This window comes from Dermatophagoides pteronyssinus, unplaced genomic scaffold (genome assembly GCF_027571235.1).
Source record: "Dermatophagoides pteronyssinus isolate colony J.1.1.1.1 unplaced genomic scaffold, Derpt_VIB-CSIC_2022.12 sq0003, whole genome shotgun sequence".
NCBI lineage: Eukaryota > Metazoa > Arthropoda > Arachnida > Sarcoptiformes > Pyroglyphidae > Dermatophagoides > Dermatophagoides pteronyssinus.
In genome coordinates, this window is record NW_027461527.1 from 497,798 (window position 1) to 508,974 (window position 11,177).

General features: G+C 25.8%; 2 protein-coding genes across 2 annotated transcripts; both read right to left on the reverse strand.

Moving 5' to 3' along the window:
- Positions 1–1,393: 1,393 nt before the first annotated feature.
- On the reverse strand, positions 1,394–2,763 carry LOC113791382 (uncharacterized). Its single transcript, XM_075825031.1, is given in 4 exon segments — positions 1,394–1,450; positions 1,551–1,760; positions 1,762–2,177; positions 2,424–2,763. Coding segments are annotated over 4 exon segments (1,023 nt in total).
- A 378-nt stretch (positions 2,764–3,141) lies between these two features.
- On the reverse strand, positions 3,142–4,706 carry LOC113791383 (uncharacterized). The gene is made up of 3 exons (XM_075825032.1): positions 4,307–4,706; positions 3,444–4,063; positions 3,142–3,338 (listed from the first exon to the last, which is right to left on the reverse strand). Exons 1-3 carry the CDS (start codon positions 4,704–4,706, stop codon positions 3,321–3,323), a joined length of 1,038 nt encoding a protein of 345 aa, XP_075681147.1. The 3' UTR covers positions 3,142–3,320.
- Between the last annotated feature and the right edge of the window lie 6,471 nt (positions 4,707–11,177).

The window sequence follows — 11,177 nt, forward strand, 5'->3', positions numbered from 1 at the left end:
TCTCTTTTTTTTCATTTTTATCATCCTTATTGACTTTCCAATGTTGAATGATATTTTTTCAAAGTTTCAAACCGTCAATGATGATGATGATGTCTACAGGTATGATGATCATCATGATAAAAAAAAAGAAAAAGCTGGTAGCTTGAAAATGCTTTTAACACCGATTCGACATACGGTGTTCAATGATCAATGTTGCGTCCATTTTATTTTGTGATTAGATAACAACTAAGTAAAACTTTTTTAAAAAACGGGAGAAAGTTTGAAACCAATGACTTGAATGTCATCATTGATGAATACTGAAATTTGATAAATTTTCTAATCAATTAAAGAGAAACACAGAAAAAAAAATCATCTACCATATCTATCCGAAATGAATCCAGAATCTTGATGAAATATGATTTGACCTTTATTTTTGGTCATGAAAGTCATAATCGCCATTATCATTCAATAACAGAAGTTTAGAGAATCCATTAACCTTGATAATCATGATAAACATTACTAAAAAATTTTGTAATTTTTTTTCTCTCTTTCCCTTTACCATCATCATATATAGACATGGTCAGATGGTTGAAATAAAAGTTTAAAAGTATTTTCTTTTCTCTTCCATATTGTGATCATCATTTCAAATCAAAAGAAAAGCAAAAAAATGCCACCGATTTCCATAAACCAGTTCACATAACAATTTTTGGACATATAATAAAAAAGAAAAAAAAAAATCTTAATCCGTTTATTGTTCCAGTTTGGTTCGATTTTTTTCCCGCATTCATTCTATCGATTGGTCAATGGTCCATGGTCCACGGATCTTGGATTGAATTGTTCTTTTATATGTCAAAAACTATTCATTTTTTTTTCTTTTGGCTGAAATATTTTCCTTTTATTAGTCTGTTATTACAGTACAGTGCCACCTATGTTCAACATTATTAGTTTGAGAATGATGAATAAGGGAAAAAACAATAATAATAATCGATTATCGTTTGTATAGGGAAATGTATGGAAATTTTTTTTCCCGTACACACAATATATTTTGAAATTTGTTTTTGAAATCATCAAAATAGAGGGATTAATGTCAAGATTTCATTATTATACGTTGCATATTTTGCATGACCATTGTCCATCGATAAACATATGGCCAAATTCAAATACACTATGTTTGGATTTTTTTTGGTTATCTTTATTCATATTTCTTTCCTGATTATAATAATAATAACAACAACAATTTTTTGACCATAAAAAAACAAGACAATTTAATTGAGATTAGTTGCCATTTTTTTTTTTTGTTATTAGGTAATATTTGTTTATTATGTCGATGAAAAATAATCTGATGATAATCATGTGTGTGTGTGTGTGTATAAGTCATTTATTCATCTAGATTATTGATGATGATTCAAGCGATTTAATAATTGAATAGATCATACATAAGTAATAAACATTGTATATAAAACATTAAAAACTATTTGTTTTAATTTTTTTGAAAGATGGAAATGAGATTTATATGAAAAGAAAAAAATCAATTAGAATTATGAATGATTATCATATTGAATTTTACATACCTGTATGAAGAAAAACATACTAATCAATGTAGCACGAGCCAATATAAAACCATAACGATTTTCTGTATGAATTTTTTCAATATATAAACTAGTACGTATACGTAATGATAATGGTTGTAATGGAAAATGTATCCTACAATAAATTAATTTTGTTGAACATTTATGTATTTTAATTGTATACATTGAACATAATAAATGAAGAACAAAAAAATCCGATAAATTGTGTAAAAATAAAACAAGTAGCAAAAAATTTCCATTGATTATATTTATTATTTTTATCATCATTTATAATAAATGTTGTTACAATAATAAACATGTTCATTGGAAAATTTGCAATCATATATGCTGAAAATAAATCCGATTGATGTTGACAAAGACGATTAAATAGATCTAATGTATGTCCATGTAGCCAAAGAAAACGATTAACAATACGGCTATAATAATAACGTGTATGTTTTTCACCGGCAATATTATTTATATCCAAAATTGAATTGATTTGATCCAATTTTATCCATAATGTCCATGTTGTAAATAAAAATATAAACATAACCATCATATAACAATGTGCTACTAAATATTGAGCCAAATCAAATATTAAACAATTTAATGATGAACAAAGAATAAAACCTGAAATTTTTAAATATCGAATCAAAAATTCAAATAAATTATCATCGCCATTATAATTCATTTGTAATGAAGCGATAAACGATAGAATTTCTTTAACGCAAATATCTATTGTAAACAATGCAAACAAAAATAAAAGCACAATAAACAATTGATTCTGTATGATTGATTCAAGCAATCTTTTTCGTATAAAATGACAAACATCTTGTTTTTTATGTTGTTGTTGAAGAAAATAACGACTACCATTACCATTTGAATTGAACAATATCATATTCATTAAACGTATAATATTTTCAGGTATTTCAATATAAAGTTTATAGCTAAGAAACATTCCCAATGCAGTTAAAAACATTCCAATCGAATTGATTGAACTATGTAAGCCAAGAAGAAAGAATATATCGTATACTAAAGTTCTTTGAACTTGATTTAATGGCAATAAAAATAAAAAGAAATAACGTATTAATTGATACATTTGTAGCCAAATTGATCTTTTAAAAAGACGGTTAGCTTCAGATTCTGGATTATTGGCTATTTCGTTTTGATAATGAAGATATGATTGCATATAATTAACATTTTTGTAAGGAATCATTTCCTTCATAAACCAACGTATAAACAACATTTTTTTTTTTTTTGAACAAATCTATGATCTTCAATCAACAACAAATGAAAAATGACTTCAAAATTCTTTTTACTACATTCTTTATAAATTGTGAAACGAATGCAAGGAGAAAAAACCTGGATTTTCAACCAAAAATAAATGAGAATTTTTTTTCTCCAACCACTAATGAACCTTTTTTTTTATTTGAATAAATATTTTATTGCAAAAAAATAAATAAAAAATGAAATTGTTATTGATCATTTATTAGAAATTTTTCTTTCTTTTTCAACCTTTACACAGATCGATATTATTATTATTATTATGATGATCGTTGTCGTTGTCAACGATTCGATGGTTTGTTTGTAATTCTTTTCTTCTTTTTTTTTTTTGATTGTTCAATTTGATAAATGTTTTATGTGCATAATCGAAATTTGCGAAATCGATAGTTGTTGGTGACCTTCAAATTCGGAATCTTCATTTCAATTTGATGAATACTTTTCTCCAAAGTTTTTGATTTTTTGTTGTTGTTGCTTTAGTCATTAAATAGATCATACATAAGTAATAAACTTTGTATATAAAAGAATAGAAACTATATAGTGGAAAAAATGGAAGAAAATAAATCAATATGGAATCAATTGATCTGAAATTGAATTATATCAATTAAAACATACCTTAATGAAAAAAATCATACTAATAACTTTAGTACGTGCTAATACAATACCATATTGATTTTTGGTATGAATTTTTTCAATATATAAACTAGTACGTAAACGTAATGATAATGGTTGTAATGGAAAATGTATTCTACAATAAATTAATTTTGGTGAACATTTATGTATTTTAATTGTATATAATGAACAGATTAAATGAATGATAAAAAATCCAATAAATTGTTGTACAATAACACCGAAAGCAAAAAATTTCCATGAATAAAATTTATTTGCATTATTTTCAATAATAAATGTTGTTACAATGAATAACATATTCATTGGAAAATTTGCAATCATATATGATGAAAATAAATCAGATAAATAATTACAAAAATGATTAACATGTATAAATGTATGTCCATGTAACCAAATAAAACGATTAACAATACGGCTATAATAACGTGGATGATTTTCATTGATAGTTTTATTTCTATTTAAAATTAAATTAATTTGATCTAATTTAAGAAATAATGTCCATGTTATAAATGTAAAAATATAGATACACATTATATAACAATGAGCTAATAAATATTGAGCCAAATCAAATGTTAAACAATTAAATGATGAACAAAGAATAAAACCTAAAATTTTTATAAATTGAATCCAAAATTCAAATGAATTATAATCATTATTATAATTTATTTTTGATGAAGTAGCAATAAATGTTAGAATTTCTTTGTAACAAACATTTATCGTAAACAATATAAACATAAATAATAATATCAAAAATATTTGATTCTGTATGATTGATTCAAGTAATTTTTTTCGTATAAAATGACAAATATTTTGTTGTTTATGTTTTTGTTGAAGAAAATAACGATTACCACTACCATCCGTACTGAATAATATTATATTCATTAAACGTATAATATTTTTAGGCATATCAATATAAAGTTTATAGATAAGAAACATTCCTAATGCTGTTAAAAAAATACCAATCAAATTCATTGAATAATGAATGTCAAGTATGAAGAATATATCGTATGTTAAAATTCTTTGATCATCACTTAATGGCAGTATAAATAATAATAAATAACGTATCAATATAAAAAATTGAAACCAGATAAATTTCCATATTAAACGTCCAATATTAGAATTTTGATCTTTCGATATTTCAATTTGTTGTTGTAAATATTCTTGAATATAATCAAGATTTTTATAAGGAATTATTTCCTTTACAATCCAACGTATGAATAACATTTTGCGAAATAATTCAACAATCATTTTTTTCATCATGAACATTATCATCCACAACCAAAGACAAAATGATTTCATATTTTTTCTTTTTTTTTTTTTGGCTATTGTCTTATTCTTTATTTATGGAATTTTTGAAATGTACCAATCAAAAGAAAAAAACTTTAGACATTTCAAATTCTTTTTTTTCAGAAAAAATGGAATCAATGTACAGAAAAAAAAAAAATTGTGAATTATTTTTTTCAACTCCAAACAGAAGGAAAATAATTTTCAAAAGTTTTCTTTACACCTTATAAGAACATATGACTTGAATTTCTATTATGAAAGAATTTCTTTATTGATTAAACTAGAAAATAATTTGAAAAGAAAATGAAAGAAAAATAAGAATCTATATTTTGTTACAAATCGATACAAGTTAAGGTCGCCGTCATCGTCGTCAACAACGATTTGGTCGAAATTGATCCAGGAAAAAAAAAGAAAATTCTTTTTTTTCTATGTAATCTTTAAATTTTGTTTTCGTTTCAAAATTTGCCATAATTAAGCAATGAATATGTCATTAATAAACCTTGTATATAGAATAAAAGAAACTATATTTGGCATTGAATTGATGGAAAAACAAAATAATTAAATTAATTAAATTAAAAACAATTAATTAAATTTACCTGAATAAAGAAACGAATACTAATAACATGTGTACCACCTAATGTTAATCCAATACGTTTATTATTATGCATACGTTCAATATAATAACATAAACGTAATCGTAATCTTGTTGATGCAAATTTACTATGTACAAACCAATATATTAATGGTAATGAACATTTATGTATTCGTACAGTCAAAATTGAACAAATTAGATGAACAAAAAAAAATCCAATAAAGTGTTGAATAATAACAATTGTACAGAAAAAATATAAACCTTTTGCTACAATTTCTTCACTTTTACGTAGAAAAAATGTTGTTATAATTAATAATAAATTCATTGGTAAATTTGCAATTATATAACCAGTAAATAGATCGGATTGAAAATTACTAATATGATTAATATGATCTAATGTTTTTCCATGTAAATAAAGAAAACGTGATAATGTTCGACGATTATTTAGAATATTTTGTTGTTTTAAAGCTGAAAATTTATCCTTTTCTAAAATCATATTAACTTGATCTAATTTTAGGAAAAATGTAGTGGCCATAAATATAAACAAATAGATCAGAAACATATAACAATGTGCCATCATAAAATTTGCACAACCAAATACGATTATATTGGTAAATAATATGATTATTTTTAGGGCAGCCTGTAAATATTTAGCCATGGTTAACATTACTGATGTTGTTGATGATGATATTGAATTATGATCGATAATTAGAAAATAATCATGTTCGAATGAAGTAACAAATTGAATACCCATATAAAGTGAATATAGTACAAATAGATCTGTAATGGGGGTTATTTTTTTTTTTTTTGGTTCGGAATTATTATTTAAAAAAGAAATATTTTAAAACAATTTAAAATCACCAACCTAAACCAATGACAAACAATTGATTTTGTATTATTGATTCCAATAATTTGCGACGAATATAATCACAAACATTTTCGTTTTGTTTATGATTTTTATTTAGAAAGAAACGATAATCACGTTTGAATACAATACGATCAATTAATAATGAAAATCTGGGTGGTAATTTATAATAAAGTTTTATAAGAAGATATATACCCAATATTGTTAAGAAAATTGCCAATAAATTCATTGTACTACTCATATTATATAAATGAAATATATCAAACATAATGATACGATATTCTTCAGATAATGGCCATACATAAAGAAATCCATAACGTATTAATTGTAAAATCTGAAACCCAATTAATTTATTGATCAATAAAGATGCTTCACATGATTGATTAATTTTTCTACATTGATAAATTTGTCTTGTTTGTCGTAGATAATTGCCAAAATGATCTAGATTTTTATACGGTACCGATTCCAATGCAAACCAACGTATTAGCGACATTTTTGTTCTCACTGAATTTGAACAAATGTTTTTCGATTCTTAATTTAAAATTTTTTTAAATAATTTTCACCCTTTTTATATATGATGACTTTTCGAAATTCACTATCCATTTTTTTGTTTGTTTTTCTATGGAATTTTAATTTTTATCAAAAAAAATTTTTTTCCCTTCAAATTTATTATGACATTCTGACATTTTTTACCTATCATTTTTCAATCATTCAACCTTGTTTTGGAAATGTTCGTGTGGGCACCTGGACCACCTCAACAACAACAGGAAAAAAATAGCATTCGATTACCTGCCTGCCGAGCTAAAAAATGATCGATTTACATGAAAAAAATTTAGTTTTTTTTTCAAAAAAAGTTTTGATGAAACAAATGAATGAATGAATTTTTCTAGGTAAACAGATTCTATTTACACGATGACGACTATGATGATGGTAGAAAATTAATTTCAAACAACGAAAATTCATATCATATCAATTACAATGATTATCGTCATAGACGATAATTTTTCATTTTTTTTCATTTTGTTGATCCAACAAAATGAAAAGTTTAATTGAAAAATAATTGCCATTGTTTTTTTCCCCTGTACACCAAAGTCTTTCATTGTTTTTTTTCTGTTTTTCGTAACTAAAATTATTCATTCCATATGGGTATTTAAAAAAGGAATCTAATTGAAAATTAAAAAACGATTGATTTTTTAGCTACTTTCAAGAATCTGCTGGTTGGTTTGAATCGAATTTTTTTTCCAATCATTTGCGAAAAGATAATTTTCCATAAGATAATAATCAGACTATAGAAAAATTCAAAGTAAAGAGAAAAACCTGATAATCGATTCGAAAAACGTCAATTGACGATGATGATGATGATGGTGGTGGCCAATGACGATGATGATAATGATCCTATCAATCATCATTTGCATGATTATCATTTTTTTTTATCTTTGGACAAGTTATGAATATTTAATGAGAATCAATCGTGGATCGATAGTCAATGTTATTTTTTTGATGGAGTATGTAAATGATTTTTTTTCTTGGGTGATCCATTACCTGGAAAATGAAACTTTTATTTTTGGTCTAGATTGGCACGAAATTGTTTTTTTTTGTTGTGAAAAAATGAATCGATTTTTCCAAGAAAGAAAAAATACGCTGCACGTGGCCAACATAAGCAAAATTGTTGTAGATAATTTGTTGTTGTTGTTGTTGAATCAAATAACAACAACAACAACAAATCTGATTGCTATTTAATTTTGTTGTTGTTGTTAATATCACGAACACGTGAAAAATAGATCCATTCCATACCAGGTAATCCGCCTAAAACAATTGATTGGTTTGTTTGTTTTGTTATTGATCAAACAAACGCATTATTCGTGACTTGATGTTTTTGGTTGTGGATCATGATTTTTTTGTTCAAATTCAGCATCAGTTTCTCTGTGATTTGGCTGAATTTGACATTCTTCTAAACGAAGGTCATTTATCCTAACTTAACTTGGGCTGATGATTGGTGATATGTGGATTTTAATGATGAAAAAATAAAAAAAACAAAATTAATTTAAAAAACTTGAAAATTTCCCTTGAATAGCCAAAAAATAAGCAAAAATCAAAATTCATTGATCAAATCCTGATTTCCATGTGCGTAATTTTTTAATGAATTTAATCCAGTTGAGTAATCAGCATGAAATCTTTCTGCCAAACTAATTTATTATTACGTAAATTTCATAGGTGAAATTTTAAAAAAGAAAAAATTTCCTATTCAAATGTGACAGATTCTATGGAAATGTCGAAAAAAAATCATGCATGGATTTAACAAGAAACGAAAAAATTGCTCAATTTACACCAAACTTGACAAAAAGAGAAATGATCATCATCATAATCATAAGAATAATATCAAGTTGGCCATCGGTTTTTTTTCCTTTTATCATTATTTATCGGTTGAAATAAGTTGCTGACCAATGCCAACAACAACAATTCAATGTTCATAAAGAATTTTTCGACCAATAATGATGATGATGATCACCAGGTTTTCGACATTACTTTTTTAAAAATCAAATTAAACTTTTTTTAAAAAAAACTATGGGCCAAACAATCAATTTAATGGTTCAAACAATTATTTTAAATTTTCTATGTTTTTGCAAGAGAAAAAGAAAATCGATAAACATTTATCATGATAATGATGATGATTATGATGATCATGATCATGATCATCATCATAATGGTTTGACCATTTACCATCAACGATCATCAAAAAAAAAAAAAAAAAATTGAACCAAAACATTTCATTCGTACATTATTCTTGTTGTTGTTCACTAGTTAGGAATCACAACAACAACAACAACCATGGTCTTGGGTCACAGAGACAATAAACAAATCAACAAAAACGGGTGCTATTTTTATCTCCAAAAAAGAAAAAGATAGATAGATTGATGGCTTGCTGGTCATATATTTAAGCTTAATGGGGAGCAATAAATCTTGTTGTTGTTTTTCTTTCGTCTTTTTAGAAATAAAATGCCATTAACTTTTAATGGCAACCAACCAACAAAAAAAACAAGATGATCATCACTGATTTTTTTGTTGTCCAATTGGATAATTGCTTGACTTTTTTGGAATCAAAAGACCTAATTTTTTTAAAGTTTTCTTTAGTCTTAGATTAGTCGGGACAAATTTTTAGTGTTATTTTGATTGCTTGCTTACCTGTCTCTGTCTGCTTATTTGCGTTAATATGATCCAAAATTTAAACAGAAATAAAAAAAATTCACATTCATTGCGTAGAACAAGAAGAAAATGAATGAATGAATGAATGAATAATCATCATTTAAAAGTACCGTATAATTTTCGGTAATAAAAAACGAAAAATTGTCCCATTAATTGACAGCAATCAATCACAGTGTGTGATAGGTAGATATTTGGTCCTTTGTTGTTTGTCAATTTATTTATTTGTTGATGTTGATGTTGTCCAAAAGCAGCTTCAAAGAAAGAAAATAATTCCAATGGATGATTCCAGAAGCCCAATTTAATCTACTTTTACTGCAGCAGCAGTCAAAGTAATAATAATAATAAATTGCAGATTGAGAGAAATAATTTCACCAAAAACAACTAAGAATTCTTATCTTTTTCAGTGATTATGATGATGATGTTAATCATCTTGAAGAAAATTTTTTCTGGCAATGTTAAGTGTGTCCAGTCCGACACCCAAAAGTATAACACAAAACAAAAGATTCAGAGAAAAACAAAACAAGCCTATTTTCTCCGAAGAAAACAAGAGCTGATTACAATAATCATCAATGATGATGATGATGGCCATTATCATCAACGATGGCCAGACCCAAAAAAACAAAACAAGATTTCAATATCCGAAAAAAAACCATTGTTTTCTTTGAAATTTATTTCATTTCATTTTTTTTCGGGACCGATTCACCCATCAAACAACAACAACAACAAATCACTTTATCTTATCTTTTTTTCGAAAAAAAATCCAAAAAAAAAAAAGAAATGATAAGAAATGCGTAGGTTTCAATTAAATCGTTATCTTATACTAGTCATTGGCTAATTACTTTTGACAAGGATAACTTTGTTTTTTAAACAAAGAATTTTTTTTACCTTTTTCTCTCTCTTCGGATTGGAATTTCCATTATTCTTGAATTTTCATTTTTGGCGCTTTTCACCTTACATCATATCAATGGCTACTGACTTTTTCTATTTTCACTAAATTGGTCATTGTTAATATAATGATGATGATGATGGAAAGAAAAACAATTCAAGGCGTTGTTTTTTTTACATTATTCAGGATTGTGGATCAAAACTTTTTTTCGATCAAATCATTGAACAATCATAAGGATGTAAATCTTCTTTGAAGCAAAATTCTAATTACATTGAAATTGGCTTGGCGAAGAAAACGAAATTTAAAATTCAAAAACAATTTTCCATTGAAATCCATCATCATCATTGATGGATTATCATTATTAAGCAGATCAGAAGCGCCAAATATTAACTTTCTCTGTGTAACACAGACACACACACACCTTCGAATCATTATGGAGACAAATTTACAAATTTAAATTTCCTGTTCTTTCTTTTTTTTGTTGTTGATGAAGAGGGGGGTGAGGGTTGTAAACAAAAAAAAAAAAAAAACAATAATTATAAATCAACCTCCGCATCAAAAACATCTATCATCATCATAGTCGTTGTTGTTGTTGTTGTTGTTGTTGTGGGTTGTTGTTGATCATCGATCTTTGTTGTTATTGTTGTTGTTGTTGATCATTTTATAGACCAAAACTAAATGAAAACTAAAAAAAAAAATTGAAAAAAACCAAGACCACCATCGTTGTTTATCATCATCATCGTTGATGTTGATGATAATAATGTTTACCATCAAACAATTGTTAATCAACTGTATGTTTTGTCTAACGATAATTCATCAAAGATTCATCATCAGTGGTCATCATCATAGCCATCGATCAAGACAATTTTTTATCCAGACAGTTTTGAT